The sequence below is a fragment of the Abramis brama genome (genome assembly GCF_963993115.1).
Source record: "Abramis brama genome assembly, chromosome: 20".
NCBI classification, from domain to species: domain Eukaryota; kingdom Metazoa; phylum Chordata; class Actinopteri; order Cypriniformes; family Leuciscidae; genus Abramis; species Abramis brama.
Genome location: NC_139982.1, coordinates 6,887,356 through 6,908,102, shown reverse-complemented (window position 1 = coordinate 6,908,102; position 20,747 = coordinate 6,887,356). Strand labels below are relative to the sequence as shown.

The 20,747-nt window shown below is 38.3% G+C and overlaps 1 protein-coding gene across 1 annotated transcript; it reads right to left on the bottom strand.

Moving 5' to 3' along the window:
• Positions 1-208: 208 nt before the first annotated feature.
• On the bottom strand, positions 209-5,031 carry LOC311070411 (uncharacterized protein; the record flags this gene model as incomplete). The annotated part of the gene is made up of 4 exons (XM_084094236.1): positions 4,624-5,031; positions 4,145-4,300; positions 3,609-3,701; positions 209-415 (listed from the first exon to the last, which is right to left on the bottom strand). Exons 1-4 carry the CDS (start codon positions 4,789-4,791, stop codon positions 209-211), a joined length of 624 nt encoding a protein of 207 aa, XP_083950362.1. The 5' UTR covers positions 4,792-5,031.
• Positions 5,032-20,747: the final 15,716 nt, after the last annotated feature.

Here is a 20,747-nt window from a genome sequence, read left to right as displayed (position 1 = left end):
CATAGGGGCTACATACAATGATAAATGAAATCTACATGACGATAAAATAGAATTAAATGAAAATCTTTTGTTTGAAAGTTTTGGTCTGATGTTCTTAACCTTACAATGAGCATTGTACATTTAATTGTTGAATAATTCTAATAATAAAACTATAATGATAAACTTATACAACAAAAATGGCTGTGCCCCCAAATATTTGTCTGTGCTCCTAAATTTTTTTATTTAGGTGCACCAGTGCTCCTTGTTCAAAAAGTAAGTGTAGAGCCCTGATGCATGCCTTTGCAGTATTGCCGCATCCTGGCAGCATTTCCTTCCCTTCAAGAAGGATGGATACATTGATCGGATCTTCTCCATCAGCACCATGGACGACCAGTATTTTTATGATGTGCTGAGTGATGTCACTGCAGCTGTCCTCCTGCATACAATTTAGAAGAAAAAATATAAGTCTTTTGAGAAACAAAAATAGAATTGCTGAAATTATTTAAAGTGACTTCATTATCACAACAGAATGAACAAACACATACACACATACTAAATAAGACCATATGGTTTCGATTATGTTAACCCTTTGATGCGTACGATTAAACCGGTGTGATTATATAGTGCATTTCAGTAATTTAAATACATTGTGTAGGTAACTATAAAGTTTACTCTTTTTTTTTTTCTCCCACTTCACCAGCCAGAGCTGCACAATTCTGGCTAAAATAAGAATCGCGATTTTTTTTTGCTTGGAATAAAGATCACAATTCTCTCACGATTCTGAAAAGTTTTATTATTTTAAAGATCTACAAATCCTGAACATTACCAAACAAGATAGAAACAAAATAAGACATAATACTCTTGCTTCAGTCAAATTTAAATAAATGCAGTAAACAAAAAGAATGTAATATTTAAATAAATAAAAAAATGACAATTAAACATTGACAACATTCAAAGGTATTATGCCAGACTAGACCTATTAAAGATTCTTAGCAATAAACACTATCAACATTTTTGGGTATGGTGTTGCGTTGAATAGCGTTGCTTTTATAGACGTTTGTTTCGTCTGGTACTTTGTGATTGAACAGTTTTGTTTTTAACCATCTCATACTGTAGTTTAAGATAAGTGTTTAATTGAGATAAGTTTATAACATTGCTTTTCATTTATTTCTTAAAGCTCAGTTGAAGTTTTTCAATAGCTACTACATTAAAAACTACTAGCGTAACTGATAAAGTTCACACATTATTTAAAACAAGTGAACATTCAGTAATAAAATAAGAACAAATACACAAATTACAAGCAGAGATGAATACTAAATAAAGTTATTTGAAAGTCTAACAGTATATTCAGGTACAGTAATTAATAATTAAGCCAAAATGTAAACTAACACTATGTGTCACTGTATAAATTAGATATAGTTTAAGCTTTGTTAAAGCTGTATTTTATTGTTTTATTTATATCAATGACACAGAAAACAGTATGTATATATATATATATATATATATATATATATATATATAAATAATATTAAGTGTGTGCTGTCACTTTAAGACCGACTGCACGGACCGAAAAAACCTGACAAATATCCGTTTCTTTCTCAGCTGTGCACATATGACATAAACGAGAGAATACTTGTCGAGACGACAATTTTGTGTTAATGTGTCCGTTCAAGGGCAAGGAAACGCGAAAGAGGAATCAATTCTGCATTCGAGCGCTGTCTGAAACGCGCCTCTCCCTCTCACTCTCGCTGTGCTTTGAGTATGTGTGGCTGTGCGCAAAGATAACGCGCAAGTCCCAGTTTTCGGCTCTTCTTCCACGATTAAAATTGTTTGAATGTGTAAATTGGCATGTCAATACACGTTCAAATTATGAACTTTTACACTATGATGGTTAAATTTAGCAGCTAAAGGAGAACTCCGGTCAATTTTAACATTGAGGTCATTTTTTTGTAAATTTGGAGTGCTGTCAATACAGAGAACTACAAAAATCGGTGTTGCCTACACCGTGTTATCCTCTTTTTAAAATTTGCACCCTGTTGACTTCAATGGGACAAGTTTTAAACCTGCTTTTAGCCTCTTAACATCCTTGATGTGTCATTACAAGTGTCCAGCCAATGTGAGTGATTCCTTCAGAGTGAACACGGGTGAATCTGACTGCAGTAGATGTGAAAGATATGAATAAAAATGATAATAATTCAGCCAGCGCAAACATGGCATGAGCTAACAGCACTCCAGTTTATAGCCCCCTTAAAGGGATAGTTCACCCAAAAATAAAAATTGTCATCGTTTACTCACCCTCAAGTTGTTCCAAAACGGTATGAGTTTCTGTCGTCTGTTGAACGAAGATATTTTAAAAGAATGTTGGTAATCAAATAGTTGAAGGTAGCCATTGACTTCCATAGTAGATTTCCAATGGCTACAGTCAACTGTTTGATAACCCATTTTCTTCTAAATATTTTCTTTTGGAGGTTCAAAGAACAGAGCAAAGAAACTCATACAGGTTTGGAATAACTTGAGGGTGAGTAAATGACCATTTTTAATTTTGGTTGATCTATCCCTTTAAAGGGATACTCCACTTTTTTCAGAAATAGGCTCATTTTACAACTCCCCCAGAGTTAAACAGTTGAGTTTTACCGTTTTAGAATCCATTCAGCCGAACTCCGGGTCTGACGGTACCACTTTTAGCATAGCTTAGCATAGATCATTGATTCTGATGAGTCCAGTAGCATTTCTTTCAAAATGATCAACGAGTTTTAATATTTTTCCTATTTAAAACTTGACTCTTCTGTAGTTAAACCGTGTACTAAGATCGACGGAAAATTAAAAGTTGCGTATTCCAGCGTAATAATCAAGGAACTGTGCGGCCGTACCATGAGTGCAGCAGGCGTAATGATATGACACAGCGCCTGATAATAGTCCCCAGCTACCAGGCTACCGAGCTGGGGACTATTATCAGGCGCTGCGTCATATCATTACGCCTGCTGCACTCATGGTACGGCCGCACAGTTCCTTGATTATTACGCTGGAATGAGAGTATAGTTCCTAGCCATATAGGCTTAGAAAATCACAACTTTTAATTTTCCGTCGATCTTAGTACACGGTTTAACTACAGAAGAGTCAAGTTTTAAATAGGAAAAATATTAAAACTCTTTGATCATTTTGAAAGAAATGCTACTGGACTCATCAGAATCAATGATCTATGCTAAGCTATGCTAAAAGTGGTACCGTCAGACCCGGAGTTCGGCTGAATGGATTCTAAAACGGTAAAACTCAACTGTTTAACTCTGGGGGAGTTGTAAAATGAGCCCATTTCCAAAAAAAGTGGAGTATCCCTTTAAATATTGCTTTAATGTACTTTAAGTCATAAAATGTTCTCTTCACCTTTACAATTCTATGGCTTTGTAACGGAGAATCGTTTTTGGGATTTAATTAGAATAATTGTCACATATATTTAATTTATTCTTTCAGAAGATGTTGAAACGAATTTTTTACTTTTACAAGTTTCCCTTTAGGCCATCACTGAGCAGAACATGTCCATCCCTTCATCTACCTTCCCTCTCACACTTTAAGGTTAACTTGCACTTTAAACAGTAAAACAAACTATCATTTAAAATAAAAATATGCTTTACCAGGCAATCTTCAAAAAGATCATCATCTTTCTCGCCAAGGTATAGAATGAGGCTGCGGATAACTGACTCACGTCTCATCTCAATGCTTTGTGTCTGTGAACAGATTTATATTGCATCATTACACAACCTTTTATTCATACACAATGAACTCAATGAAATCAAGTGAGAACACAAAAGCATTCATGCGCAAGGAACACTGATTTGAGTACTTAGAGCAAGGTGACTCTACTTCCTGTTCCTGTCTACCTTGCGTTTTGGCCAAAGCAGATCTGTCGCTGACACTATTATCTTCAATACAGATTCTTTATATTTGAAATTTAAGTTGTAATTTAAGACTAAAATTCTAATCATTGAAATCAAAGAACTTTTGACACTAGCACTATTTTTACTGTTTAATACAGTAAAGCTGATTTAAAGCAATCTATATTGTATAAAAAGCTATATAAATAAACAACATGTGCATGCATATATGAGAAATACATTAAGTATATCTTATTTCCAAAAATGTGAACACGCACACATTTGATCAAACACACCTGACTCAGTTTGTCCATAAATGGCCTCAGTTTGGTCCTCACAACACCTCCCTTGGCCTTCATCAGGGCAATAAGTTTTGGTGTGCATTGTTCAAGTCTGAACATGAATCTCTGCTCCAGGGAAATTGTAGTAATTCTCCTGAATTCCTCCTTGATCTAATGTGACAAAATGATTCAAGAGTACAACAGCAGAAATTTGGTTAAATAGACTGATGCAGGGAGCAAGGGTTAATTCTGTACAAGGACTGAAGATATCAACAGTGGAGTGAACAATCCAGCACTTTCTTTTGTAATGTACAAGTCCAAAAGAGAAACACTAATTTGGCATTTCAATTTTAACTTTGAGTTAAGTACATTTCAAGTTTATTTTTTGTTCATGTGCTAAATCAGTTACTGTAGTCAATATTATTATTACATCAAATTACTGTTACTTCCTGGAGGAGTTGGTAACATTTTTAAGGGCTTATAGATTCACCTACCTCAGCTTCACAAAATAGAGCAGGCCATCTTTCTTTGAAATGCTCAGCAGCTGGACTGCCACTCACAACCTCAAGCCTTCGACAGGAGAATGTTTTGGCCATTTTTTCTTGAATCACCTTGGTGTTGTTTTTCTTCAGTACTTCATTAAGAAGCACCTGTCTTTCCATTTCCAGACTGTCTATACTTTCTCCACTAGGATGTTCACCTCTGCTCTCTTTGGTCTTTTACAGTTTTTGGCAGGATTTTTCTCACCAGGGGACTTGTTTTTCAAGGAGTTGATATCAAGTTCAGGAAGAGGTACATTACGTTTTCTCAGTTTAGAGCGGTAATTTGCCATCTTGTATTTAAGACGTTGCTGCCACCCGTACATGCCTGAAAATGATGTTTCAGGCTCTCTTAGGCATGGATGCATCTTTATCAGAGCTTCTATAACTGCCTGAATTTGAAGACCAGTAGGATAGGCAGTGTAATGGAATATTGCTTCCGCAACTTTCTCAAGTATGTCAGACGTTATGCTTGGATTCAGAAGGAGTGTGCCATCCGTTTTATTAGCCATGTTTCCTTCGTGAAGGGCCATTTCAACATTATATGAAAAGGTGGGTATCACAAAATTAGTTGGCCAAGATTGTAATCGATGCTCTGGGGGCTTTGGTAAAATGATGGTGTCAGATGAACTAAGTGGGGAACTCTCATCCTGGAAAGACTGATCCATTGGCAGTGGAAAGGAGGAAGCAGCAGCCTCAACGATGGGACTAAACGTGAGAACAATAGAAGGTTCCATCTTAACTAGTTTGATTGTGTCTTTATCCTTAACCACATCTGTTGATGTCAAGGTGAAGAATTCGTTATCAAAATCTTTGTCCATGTACATAACAGTAAAACTCCCTTGGAGTTGAAAATGATCCTGTGCAGCTGCCAAAAGTTCATCTACAGTGCTAGGGATGCCATCTGGAAGGGTTAACTTGTGAACTTTGGTCTCTTCAATGATAACGCGTAGTTGAGTGGGGGAAGACATCATCACCGCCTTGGGTAAGCACAACTTCAAGAGAAACAAAAGACAATGTCTCAATAAGACAAGATAAAATACTATTTTGAATTAATAAAAAATGAAAATAGTATTACAATACAAGGTGCATGTATATTAATTAAGGCATGCTATAAAGGATACATTAATAAACATTTGACAAGTTCAAATATGGAATAAAAGCGATAATGATTCCTGAAGTCACGCAACACAAGTTGGTTTCGAATTATTTGAAGTTGTACTTTACCTAGTTTGACAAACAGATGTAGTGTTTCAGAGAAACCATTCGATTGCCTTCCAATGCATAGGAAGCCAATGGGTATATGTCAGGGAGTTGTGACTGCGCAATGACTTTGACTGTGCCAGTCGACTCCAATTTGAAACATCTAAAATGCTCACAGTACCAGGCACTTTGCAGTTTCACTACAAAAACTAAGCTGTCATGAACAACGATGATTTGAAGTATTTCAGCCAAGTCAGGCAACCCACCAGTGGAGCCATACACCAACATCATACCAACAGCATAACTGGTGCCTTGAAATTCCACCTTGTTAGTCAAATGAACAACGGTCTCTGCATGAAATTCCTGTGAAAAAAAATCACGTATGTTCTCATTTACAACCTCTAAAGGAACTCTTGACAACTTTGACACAGAGACAGCAGGTTTTTTTATCTCTGAACCACGGAGATGGTATGCAATCATGGACTGGTGTTTCTTGGCCATAGACTTCAAAATGTTACGGAAACAGCCAGTTTGTCTCACTACCTTCTTAAAGAAGCTGTGCTTAGCTTCAAACCTCATTGTCCATAAGGACACTAGTGGGCCAAATTGTTTAATGAGCTGTGGGTAATGCTCTACAAAATGGTGTTTTGGAATAAACTTCCGGTCTGGAAAAAGACCACGAAATCTATGTCTGTGCTCAGCAATTAGGCTATCAAGGTAACCAATGCTTTCATCTGTATGGTTAGGTGACATAACCAACTCAACAATAGCTTTGAGGGACATCAACAACTTCCATGCTTGCTCCTCTTCCGGTACTTTGGTACCAATCATAAGTGGAAGTAGTCTCAGTAAGCACCAATTTTCATGTGCATTACCACCAATGGTTCTACGAGAGACAAAGGTTGGTGGTATCCTTTGGGGACAATTTGTCCTATCTTTCCACTTATATGGGAAATGCTTGATGATTCTGTTTAGCTCTTCAAGAGAGAAATGCCTCTTCTTTATCAAGATATCTAAACACAATGCCAATTCTACAGGTACAATACCCTCAAGTAAATCGTGCAGTACATCAGGTGGGTAACCTGTTGTCACATGAAAATGATTCAATCTTTGAGTAATTGCACAATGCCTTTTAACTCCATGGCTATGGGTTTCACTAGCCAATGCTGCTTCAACATCCAACTGGTGTTGCTCTTTTGTTCTACCAGGGAATGCTCCTGACCTCACTTCAATTTTCAAAACGTAGGAACCATTGAAACTTTCAACAAACCCACCGACTGAGTGAGCCCCCAGGTTATCCGCAATCACAGAAAATACTGTGCCTTTTATGATTTTTCCCAAACAGGGCACAAAAATGCCATCCTCTTCAAAGGTTTTCAAATCCTTTAATAAGGGTTCAAGCACTCTGGGGTAGCCAAATTTCTGAACATCAACTGTCTTGCACAAAACAGCCAAGTAAATTGATGATAGCGTAGACCTTAATTCAGATGGAATATCAGCCAACACCCAGTAGACGCCTGTTACTTTGTGCTTCTTGCGGGAGGTTCCTAAAGGATTACATATTTCAAAGTCATCACAGTAGAGTAGAAGTGAAAGTCTTAACTCCTCTCCAGATAGAAATGTGTTATTCTTGAAGTGGGAACCATCACGAAAACTACTATACTGACATGAAGAACCACAGTGCCTTGCACTCTTCAAAACCTTCTCCTGAATAACACTATTGTTAAGAATTTCTGACAAGGATTGCAAAATTGGTACATATTGGAATGTACATCCCTCTTTTGCACAAAGAATATACTCCAACGGTTCAACAACAGAGAAATGCTCTTTTGTGTACTTATTTCTCTTGTGTGCTGTTCCAAGAGGACCCTCTTCACTCAAGGCTGCACTAAGAGGATTTAACTGGCAAATGCTATTTACCAAATCTGTGATTACCAATTCTTCAACAGAGCAGTTATGGGTTTTTAATGTGTTATGAACAATGTTTCTGATAACAGGTGCAGATGCTGAACAAGTGATAAATTGAAGCTCATCCACAATGTCATCGATACATCTACTAGGCACATTAAAGATGCAGTCCAATTTGAGTAATAAAGAACAAAGATGATCAACAATGACTTGAACTAAATCCTGACTCTCTGTGACAAGTGTTTCATCAGAAGTAACTTCACTGTCATCAATCAACGGACTACTATCTTCTGTTGCCTGACTTGTATACGTCTGTAAAACACTACGTTTAAAATCTTCAAGGCAGTGGGGATTGTGCTTCCTACTTCTATGTGAAGCAAAAGTTGAATATATATTACTACTGTAATCACAGTCATTAAAAACACATTGAACAGTTTCATGCTTTTTCAGATGAACTCCAAGGTGTTCAAAATATTGCCTCTCTGAGTGAAAATGACATGAATTACATACAAGACATGTAAATGAAACAACTTGCCCTAACTGTTCAGTTTGAGTATGCTCTCTAGACAAATGTGTGCGAAGTGCACCCCAACCTGTAAATGAGCAAGGACAATCTGAGTACAAGCAGGGTACTGACCGGCCTTGTCCGGTCTGTAGATGTATCAATCTATAATGCTTTAAGAGCTGTAAACGGTTTGAAGTTCTAAATCTGCATTTTTTGCATGGCCAACTCATATCATTGAAAGCCTACTCTTTTTTCCTTGATGACACCAGTGTTGAAAAACATAAATCTGTCCACTGTCTTGGCTCGTCCTAGTGTTAGGTAAGGTCCCCCTGTAAATAAACAGACACAATTTGTGATATTAAAACATTGATCAATGATATAAAAGTTACATCTTCTCACATTCTACAGTATGAATGAAACATACATTACGTTATTTTTTATATTTTTTTCATGAAATAGTTTGGAGCTCCATAATCAGCTGTCACCACACACGCAAACTATGTTGCACCAGTGCTATTGTGGTAAATTGAATTCATTCATTGAATACCCAAGTAGATCATAGAACCATTGCTACCAGGGGCATAGTCATCTTTTTTTATAAGGCTAAGAAATCAGATGCACTGCTAAACAACAACCTCTAATTTTTATTCTATATTTTTTTCCTTATGAAAATTGGTTGATTGTTTTATGTACTGCAAACATTTGTACATTGAATCATCACTGATTTTATACAATGTAAAAAAAAAAAAAAAACAGAATAAGGCATAACATATATTTCGCAAAGACTTTAGTTACTGTCGCTATGTCCGACAAGCTACGCCGTTCTCACGCAGTGAAAAATACATTGCGGAGCAGAGAGGAGACTGACAACACGCTGACAGACAGGACAGACCAGGTAACTTTTCGGTTACGTTTGATATTAAATAAACATATTAAACAAAGTCTCACCTTTCAAATTTGGTCATTTTTTAAAAGAAATTTAAACAATAAATACCGTTTTGTGGCTCTTTAATGTGTCGTGACAGATCGCCGTAGAGCATCAGTTAAAGTTGCTCGTGAACCGATCATCTCTTCCTTCTAGTTAATTTATAGCCTCAAATAAACATAAACGAACATAAGAAGGAATGTTGTTTTAACCACGGAAAGACGTCTGTACACTCCGTTTTTCAAGTTCAAATCCTCCCATGTAATCTACTAACTCTCCTGGCTGCTTTGTCGGACAAAATGGCGGATGGCGAAGTATGATTGGTCAGATCACCTGTCAATCAAGCTGCCTGCGAATGGTCATTACTCATCACGTTAGGCCTACTTTAGTGTTTTAAAAATACCACGAGATTGCTTGAAAAATACACAAACCATATATTTTCATAATCGTTATTGCCACTAACGATCTCTATGATCAACTTAGCGCAGTTTTAGAAACGCAGCCCTGCTTATTTTGAGACCTCATTTATGCACGATTTAGTGCGATTGAAAAAAATGTAGCTTTAACGTTATGTGTAAGTTAGACGTTCCTGAGCAATATTCAGTAAGAACATTCAAACTTTTCCATAACTTAGTCAACAGTATAATGTTACTTCAGCAGGAAAGCGGTTGACGTTAATTAATATTAAGGCCTAATTTTAGCTAGCTAGCAGTTACAACGGTAAAGATTTTCTAATAATTTCCAATCAGTTTGAAATTTTTACACGAAAAACAGTGCTTTGTGAATCTATAAAACTATTGAAAACGGTTCCGATTAAATATAACTAAATTAATGTAGGAAGTGATTGTGAATAGGGTTATAGCAGCTAATGTTCTATGGATAGGCCTAACCTACGCGCCTAAAGGCCCTTTCACATTGGACGCGATTTTGACGCACGAATAATTCGCGCGATGGGTTTATTTTTTGATCAGCTGTTTGTGTAATGAGTGCTTCCACACCGAACGCGAATGTGCTGCGGCGAAAAAACGACTTTTATTTTTTTCGCTTCGATGTCGATTTTTTTTTTACTTTTGCGGCGACAGAATAGGCTTCAGCCAATCATATACTACAAGGACAACAATTTGAAAGACAATGTGTGGCGTAGCATTGCCAACCAACTCGGTTATCTTGACTGTGAGTATGTTGTGTGATAGTTTTAGTCGTTGTATAGTCCTGTGCTGTGTAGGCTAGCAGGCCAAACTACATTTGGGATAGAAAGCGAACACTATTATCGTCAAAGATAGAGACAGAGACCGTGTTTACTTTGAACACGTAACAAAATGTAGTGAGACTATTTAGGGCTGCTTTTAGTATACTATACATTCTTTCTGTGATATCTACAGTTTCTAGTCGAATGATTTTTAACTTACTTCGTGTGTTACATGTAATGTGTAGTGACATTACAAAACGCACTGTGTTTAGTTGAAGACGCAAAAAAACCTGTGCACATTAGCATACTCCCCTTCAGACTCTCTGTTCTGTAAGATTGGGTGCACCCAAAACCTTCTTTTCTGTCTTTTAAATAAAATGAAAAGCTCGTCTTCACTGGATGCTATGACTATGACTGGATGATGATGATGATGATGATGATGAAGTGTCCATGTTTTCTCAGCTGTCGGCGCGATTCGCGCGAAAGTTTTGGAATGTTGAAGCTCTCTGAACGTCACAGACGTCGCAAATTCGCGTCGCGGCTGATGTGAATGGTTTTGATGCGAACTATTCGCACACGAACTATTCGCTTTTTCGTTTCGCATCCGGTGTGAAAGGGCCTTAACACTAATATGAGGTCATGTTATAAGATGAGCATTAATGTTTATTGAGTCAAATAAACAAGAATAATCAATCAAATCCACACAGACCCATGTTTTATTAAATGTAAAACAGAAAGACAAACTTACCTCAAACCATAGACTGTAAAAGCCTCAAAGACGTCAAAAAGCAGCCACGCAGCAGCCCGCCAATTCGTCTCTGATCCAAAGTGCGCAGTTAGATTGTCTTGTCCAAACACGCATGTGCGGATTCAAACGCGCTATACTTTTCGATTAAAATTTACTTAAAATTACTATGTTTATGTGAAGTGACTATGAAACGTTTAAATATTACAAGCAAATATATAATAAGATTTACTCTTTACAACCAGTTAATTTATTACATGAATTAAATGCGTAGATATTTAAAATTTTACTTAGGAAATTCTAGTTCCCATTGAATTTTAATTTTATGAAGTAAAAATTATGATGGTTAATTTAATATATATTACTATACCAAAAAGTTCGTTTTTACAGTGCATAAGGGTGAATAATTAATGACAGAATTACAATTTTTGGATAAATTAAGTCTTTAATTTACTTGGAAATCAGTAAATTCAAGTCTTAATCTAACCAAAATAGTTTATTGTTTGAGTCACGAAAGTCTAAGATGGTTGAACTTTTTCCACCATAAACTTGCTGTATTTATAACACACAAATTGTATTAATTGTAATTGGTCTGGTTTTGTATTGTCTAGGGAACCAGCACTCCAGGATTTTTGAGAAAGTTGGATCTGCACAGCCTTTCCTGCTCTGTGAAACAACTATGCACTGAACTTTACTGTTAGCAACTGGACACAACTGATCCACTCATATCCTGCAACTGTTTTTCTTCTGCTGAATGTTGTTGACCCAAGCACTGCTGTACTGTTGCAAAGTGGAAGGTACTGAATCAACTTCACTGACACAGGACTTACATTCACTGACATGTACAGGACTTAGTATTACAGACCATTAGATAAGCAGCTTTCATATAATTCTGATGACAGAAATGCCTATTGTGCCTTCATCATTTATTTTAAAAGTTAACCTATGTTGTAAAGGGGCTTGTTCGTTAATAAAAAAAATAAGTTTGTTAAAACAACTGTTTGCATTTTGCCTTTATTTTTAACTTAACAATGAACAGAATTCCCCTATGATCCCAGACTAAGGTTACAATTTAACTCTCTGGATTGTTTTGAAATAAAGTTTTAAAAGAGTAATATAGAGTGATGTGTTTATTTCAAAGTGAATTTATTCTTTTCAGATTAAATTATTTGTCAGTTTATTTTACAGTTCTTTAAAGTAGGTATGCAGAACCCTAATAAGAAAAACTGGTAACTCCCTTAGTGTTGTTTTTATTTGTAAAAAAGTTTGTAAAAAAGGTAAATATTTGACGTGATTTCCATTTTTTTAAAGTGTTAGGTCAACACCAGAACAGTGTAGAATTTTAACTCTGCAAGTGTTTGCTACAAAGCTGCACCCAGCTCTGTAAAGCCTGGAACACACCAAGCCGAAGCCGACGAACTAGCGCTGATGAAAGCCGACTGTGTTGTTGCCTCACGTTGGGGTAAAAACTTGAACATACCGAGAGAACTACTGCCGACTGTCAGCTAGAAAGTGTGTTCTGCGCCTGCGTGTAAATGAGACAACTGTCTATTTTTGCAGATATATTCGTCTATATTCATCATTCAAATAAGGAAACAGACGCTGCCGGCAGCAAATACACAAACGTAAACAAAGCAGTGCGCACTTACCGTTTTGAATATCAAACCTGCCAAACACTTTCTTTATTCCACTTCTCTCGTGTTAATATTGAAATATTCACCAAGGAACACTCGGGTAAGATGACGTAACATTAGAACAGCCGAACTATCTGTACCGTTTTGACTTTGCTCGCTGTTTTGCTATTATTCTCGTGCACTGACTCGTTACAGCCAATCACAGTTCCCTCTTTCACCGACGGCCCGACGCCGATTCAACATGTCGAATCGGCCGTTACAAAGCCGACGAAAGACCAATTTCAGCCGACGGAGCGGAACACACCGAGAAGATTTAGTCGGCCGACGCACGGAAACTGCCCGACGGCCGACCGTCGGCTTGGTGTGTTCCAGGATTAACAGTGTTGTTGTTCTCTGCACTGTACGGCTTCGGGGGATAAACGTCTGAAACCAGGAGAAACTACATCAACCCAACTCTGCCACATAAAGAGTCAATGTTTTGAGCATGTCAATCATAGAATTAAGTATACGTTCACAAAAATAAACCGAGACTGTATCAACATACTTTTATTTACCCGCCTGTGATTGGCCCTTGTGATGCTTTGAGTTGTCCAGTGAAGTACGAGTTTATGGGTTTGGCCCATAGACTGTAAAAAAATATGGACGTAGTGTCCGTGACGTCACCCGTAGGTTTCTGAAGAGCATTTTTGAAGCCTAAAGTAGGCGGAGCCGGCCGTCGCCATCTTGGCCTCGCGTCACTCCCGGATAACAGAAAATAGGCAAACAGGCGGGGCGTGAGTGGAGCTGAGGAGCCGAAATCACCTAGCTCGACGTCATAGATATAAACACTGTTTTATATCTATGATATATCTATAAACACTGTTTATATCTATGGCTCGACGTGATCGAGTTAGCTGATGATGTAAAGCCAATTAAAAGTTCCTGGTTTTGCCCTTCGAAATATTATATTATAATATATAATATATATATAATATTTAAAAGACACGGCTACAAGTGAGACTGTGTATTGTGATTCTGTACTATTCTGCTAACGTTAGTTGAAAATGTATTATGCAGTAACTTAATATTACTCTGAGAGTGTGTGTGTGACAGTGATTTATGTGCACATGTCAGTCACTCTTTCTTATGGTCCGTCAGCGCGGCATCGCTCGTCAAGTTCGTAGAGAGCTTATTCAGTCCATTTTAAATTCTGATTTTGGCCGCCTCTCAAATGGGTTATAGATATATTGCCTATGAAGTTCAAGTAAATGCGCTAGAAAATCCGCGCTCATTCATGGATGTGGATTTATAGCATGGACGGAGAAAGCGCCGACGCCTGCATGATTTCATCTGACGGTACATAAGCATATTATAATCTATATCTGTTCCGTGAGAGCAGAACGAACGAGCCTTTATTGACGTTTTTAAATCTGAAAACTCCAAAAAGCAACGAAATTGTCAGACATCCATTAGTGCATGTTCACAGAGGAAACAACTGAAATACAGCGCTGGTTGTTCTCTCGAACGATACTCGACGACAACAATCCTAAGCCGTGGGCGAAGTTAACGTTACTTAATGGGTGTATTCAATTGTATGAAATAATCCCGAAAAAAAAGCACAAACACTGCAGAGAAAGCAAGTTCAACAGCTAACACTTGCTGAGGTGAAGTGACGGCTAGTAACAACAGACAAGCGGCTAGCATTGACATCAGCGACAACCCACCTGTCACTCAAGTGGCCACACCCTTAATTATGCAGAACTTTAAATATTAATCAACTAAACGGATGAGTTATAAAAAAAATCACCCCCCTCACAGTTGTCATGAAGGGCAAAAATAGCTGTATAGACCAAAGCCACATACAGACACCAGGCTGTAAACACGTTTTTTTCTGCTGTAAAATTTGGCATTTTAACATGGGGGAGATACAGATTTGACTCACTTTTGACATCAGCCTCAAGCGGCCAGTCAACGAATTGCAGTTTAACTCACTTCCGTGTTGGTTTCAAGAGAGAGACGGGGAGGTTGCTGCTTGGTTTGGCCTATAAAAACAGGCAATCAGAAGATCCCCCTATCCCTTTGAAAATTAGCATAGGGCAGTGAATAAATACCTCTGTATCGCACTGAAATTTACAAATTTACGTTATTTCGTCACTGTTGTGATCTCGCATCATTATGCATGAACCAGCAAAGTCCGTGCCTAAGAAGGGCTCAAAGAAGGCTGTCACCAAAACCGCGGTAAGGGAGGAAAGAAACGCAGAGAGGAGAGCTACGCTATTTATGTCTACAAAGTCCTGAAGCAGGTTCATCCTGATACCGCCATCTCTTCCAAGCCCAGCAGGCACAAGATATAGACTACAACGTCGGTCAGACGTTGGATTTTGGTTGAAAATGAAAGTCGGGCTGACATCTAAATCCACTGTTTGTTTGACGTCAAGCTCCAACATTGGGCAGTTGTTGAATTTTGGTTGGTAGCTTTCTTAAAAAAGCAAAAGATTGCATGCATGTTTTCTTAATATGATCATTAAAAACCAATAGACTGATGAAAATATATCATCAGTCAATATGCAAAGTGCGGGACAAGGGGTGAAAATGCTGTGCGGTACAACGCAAAGCGGGACGGGTGGTCACCCTACCCTCATTACATCTTAAATAAAAACATAGTCGATTTTATAGAGCTAATCAGTATTATTGATTATAATCAGTAAGTATTCTGCCATAATAATTAATAACCGCCATTTTACAGAAATAGTGTTTACAGGATAACGTTAAAGTGTTCAAATATTGGTAATGCTAACTAGCACTCAGTTTTGATTAGAATACATCACGGCCGGTCACATACGATCTAGCCGCAGAAGATCAAAAATGTCAATGCATCCAAAGCTCAAGGGTGCTTCTTGATATTCAAACTGATGTTTCCTCGCTCCTCCATCCTATGACCTGGAAACTGACCGATCTCAATTCTCTAAATGCATCGCGAGGAGGCGAGGAACGAGGAGTGAGGAGGCTTAAGCAGAGGCGAGGAAAGGAAACGAGGATGCACAGATCACATTTCAAAGACAAGCTCGATCATGCAGGTTTGCAGTGCACAACATCAGGAAGATCAGGCCTTTCCTAACTGAGCATGCAACACAACTTCTCGTCTAGGCCCTGGTCATCTCTAGGCTTGACTACTGCAATGCTCTTCTGGCTGGACTTCCATCATGTGCAACTAAACCTCTACAAATGATTCAGAACGCTGCAGCTCGTCTTGTCTTCAAGGAGCCCAAGAGGGCCCACGTCACTCCTCTGTTCATCTCTCTGCACTGGCTACCTCTCGCTGCTCGCATCAGGTTCAAGGCATTGACGCTTGCTTACAGATCTTTCACAGGCTCAGCTCCCTCCTACTTTTACTCACTCCTACGAGTCTACATCCCTACCAGAAGCCTACGATCGGTCAACAAGCGACGTCTCGTGGTTCCAACACAGAGAGCCACAAAATCACTTTCCAGAACATTCTCATTCACAGTTCCATGCTGGTGGAACGCTCTCCCCACCCTCATCCGGAATGCAGAATCCCTGACAACATTCAAAAGACAGCTAAAAACCCCTTCTCTTCCACGAACACTTAACCTCATAAAAAAAATAAAAAATAATTTTCATTATATCCTCACTTATCCGGGTTATGCTACTCTGAACAAAGCCTGATTTTGAGCACTTCTTGCTTTGTTTTTTGCCTCTAATTTATTCCTAATTTGTACGTCGCTTTGGACAAAAGCGTCTGCTAAATGACTAAATGTAAATGTAAATGTGCACAAATAAGAAATGAGAAGCAGCCCATTTCAGATCGGAAATTTCAGCATAAGCATACACAGCAAAATCCCCAGAGTTAAATTAACACTACTCAGTGTTTATATGAGTCCACACAGAGTGTTATAAGTAACACTAAAGCAGTGTTAAAGTTAATGAGATAATTAAGTGATTAATTGTGTGATGATTGACCATTGAAGACATCTGGTCTGGACGTGGTCACCATTATGGTGATTGGTGTTTAGTTTAGTTGGCCTCTTGACCCTTACTTTTCTAACTTTAGATTTTGTTTGGCTGCTGTAATTCAGTTATAACAGTCAGATGATCTGATGGTGTTGGTTATGTTTTAACATAATCATAAGTTGGCCTAAACTCACTGAGAGCATCCTTCTGTTAATCGAACAGTCCCAGAAGTGAAAAGAAAATGGTTCGACATGAAGCTTGACCCATCATCATCGAGCATATCTACATGCGATGAACACATCATTAGCATAATTGGCGAAACCTCTTTGTCGGGAATAATTCCCGATGGTGACAGTGATGAAACCCCTTTGCAGGAAAGCACTTCAGCACAATCTGATGGTAAGGCTACATTTAATTTTTTGGGGGGGCCAGCTGACATGGTAAAAAAATAAATATATATAATTTTAGAGGAAATACACAAAGCAGTTTACATTTGAGCATATTTTACTTTTTTGTAAAGACAAAAATACCAACTGTGTCCGCCCATGAGACCACTCAAGCGGCAACTGGATCCATTCATCTTACGGCCTCTGAACCGGTATATCCAGCAGCATCCCGCAGTGTTGCCTCTGCACAGAAGACGGCTTTAAGTCAGGAAGTGCTAGTTAAGCAAGACAAAATTTGTCAAGCTGTGCTGCCAATAAATGACACATTAAAAGAAATAAAGGTAAGCCTACAAGAAATATGTGATGCTATTAAACATAAGAAATAAAGTTTACTGAAACTATTTTGTGCGCTTGCTTTTTAATGCATACATACTCTTAAAAATGTAGAATTAGTTCCTGTCGCTTTGCAATTGCAGCAAGAGGTATGTCTATGTGTCGGATAGCCAACCTTGGAGGCACCATACCATGATCAGGTCTAATTATATCCTCTGGGTCTGGCAGACCATGTTCCATGGCAATGTTGTGTAGAACGGAGCAGGCCAATATTATTTTGCAAACCTTTTCTGGTCTGTTTAACAGTGTACCACCTGATGTGTCCAAACACCACCAACGCCCCTTTAAGATACTGTTTGTGCGTTCAATAACTGACCAAGATTTTGCGTGTGCTTCATTGTATGCCATCTCCTGCCGGCTTTGGGGATTTATCAATGGGGTCATAAGCCATGGTGTCAGGGGATAACCATTGTGTAGATAGTTACCACTCACCTGAGTGTAGGGGAGGGGAGGGAAAGTGTCAAATATTTGTCAAATGTTGTGAATAAATAAAATTGTACATACCAATTAGCCATCCATCTGTAACTGCACCACTGTCCAAATGTCTAGCAACTGAGCTGCTCCGAAGAATGAAACTATCATGAGTACCACCCGGCCAGCGGGCCACTACATTAAAGGGATACTTCAGGATTTAGCATTAAGCTTTGTATTAGTAGAAAACCTGTAGTATTTTCGAGTTACCATGCTTTCCACCCTCATATCCCCCTGAGACGAGAGATTTATGTATTTTTTGTCTAGAAAAAATCCTCAGATGACGCAAAAATCGTAATTTTGTGTCATTGGAGGATTTTCTGGCCAGAGGCTAAAGACTACAGCCAGTAGACGGCGTTGTTCCGCATGTTTTCAACCCGCCCATAGAGGGTGGGATCTCACTCACAGAATGTACACACAGTGTCAGCTTTGGAAGCTAAGCTAGCAGGCTCTTGTTCTGTGGAGAAAACTGAGTAGTAGGAGAAAGCTGAATAGTAGCGGTTACCATCCTCCTTTCCTCTGCGGTCGCCATTCATTGTTTACATGCACACCTTTTGTTTCAATCTAGCTGAATTCATTCCGATTGGTCAGTCTGAATGTAGTGTTTACATGAACGCTAAACAAGTGATCGGTTGATGTGCGTTTTAACATTGCTAAGAAAATTCCCGCTCCTCCGTGAGAGATGGGAGACCCGGCGCGTCTCAGTAATGACGCCACCGGCCTCGCGCCGTTTTCCCGCGGCCGTCAGCCTCGTCCTGCTCGCCACAGTAAACATGATGAATGGCGACTGTAGAACGCAAAAGCCGAATCCCGGACATTTTGGGCGATCTCGAAATCACGGGCAAACTCGTCACGGAGACTTACTAGTAGCACTAGTAGCCTAACCTTGTTGTTTTCAACTGCGCTCTCTAACCGGTAGGCGTGTCTTGGGAGTGGCCTCCTAGGGCAGCGAAGCAAGTGTATTCTGGGAGTTGTTTTCTTTCATCCACATAAGCCAAAAATACATTTTCTGGCTTTTCTCAGGCTAGAAAGCTCCGAATTAAAAAATTTCTTCACATTTCTTCTACATAAATGACCTATTTTAAATACACATTCATCTTTCCAGAGGTGAGGTATCCCTTTAAGTAGTGCACATTTAGCGTCACAAATTAGTTGTGCATTGATATAATGATAGTTTTTCCTATTCAGAAATGGAAATGCATCATGTGATGGTGCCTTGATGTGAATGTGTGTGCAATCAATTGCTCCTATTATGTTTGGCAGGTTTTTCATCATTCTTGGCAAGTAAGTCTGCGCGGTCTCTGAAAATACGCTGAAATCTAGAAAAAGCGCTATATCAGCCATTGTAAATGTTTCTTGTTATGCCTGATTTTGGCCATTTTATAGGAAACAATTTCCGTAACAATTAAGGGGCTATTAGTTTGCCCAGCCCTATTGAAAGCAATTATTTGATTAAAGTGTTCCGTTTGCAGATGCTATTACTGGCTCTCATAATAAAAGTAAAAAGAAAAAACGTATGTAATTACTATATATAATATTTTTTTCAAAATGCTGTGAAAATTTGTACCCGATTAAGGTGAATTAAAATGCAGCTTATTAATGAGCAAAATGTTCGGATGTTAAACGCACTATTTACGCGTGGCTGGGAGCAGGTGTAGATTTATTTCGTACCAACTAACATTTGGAAAATACAAACATTTTAATGAATCAGAAAATTTATGCCAGAACCACTTTACACACGATTTACACAAAAATTCGTTCTGCTCAGGTTTCATGAATGAGACCCAGTGACGGTAACATTCGATGGACCGTTTTTGAGTATGAATGTGTCATTTTGAGTAGAAAAGGAAGTCCAGATATAGTCCAAAGTAGCAAATTACTAAACCTAATAACAAAATCAATAATAAAGCAATGTAAATACAGCAGGAAAACAGCGGAAAAAAAATCAACCTTATTAATTATTCAAGTCCCAGTGCCTGATGGGAACAACAGTATCAGAAAAGTAGTAGTTATACTTAAATTTATGATTTGACATTAACGCTTTAATATCTACACGCTTGAATTGTGTAATAATATAGAATTTACTTTTTGTTTTTTTTTATTCTTGCCTGATCTAACTTTTTAATGTAGAAATGACATATGTTTTTTTCTGTAGTATTCATTTCTATCATCAACCCACGTGTGTTTTCTATGTTCCTTGTTAGGTGGTTGTTTCTTCAGTGAAGGCAGTTATGTTTTCCTTAGACTCATCATTGAATATTTAATTACTGTGGATCCTGTTCTCTTGTGTCTCAGTTCCTAACGTGACTCTTTGCAAGCCCTCCATGGAAATCTCGCTGACCGGAGAGGGTGTGGTGCAGCTGTTAGTCAAAAACTCTGAGCAAAACAGGAAAAAACTGAACAGTAGAGCATAACACCCAGTGATGGAATTTCCTGCGATAAGGATATGACATGATTGCGAGAAATAACACAGCAAAAACTCCCGTGTTAAATGAACTCTCCTGGGTACGTTCACTTCTAGTTTCTCTCTTTTCTGTCTCTTTCTTTTCATGTGAACTGAGTAGGCTACACATGCTTACATTCACAAATATAATCTTTATTTCTATTCAATTTTCTAAAATATTTATATGTCACACACACCTACCTGCCTTTTGATGTAAAAAAAAGAGTGGTAAATGTTACGGACATATTATCATGGTACCATTCAGCCAATTATTGATTTTTATCTCCACTTCCCTTTCATCCAAAGAGATGGAACTATTTGCACTA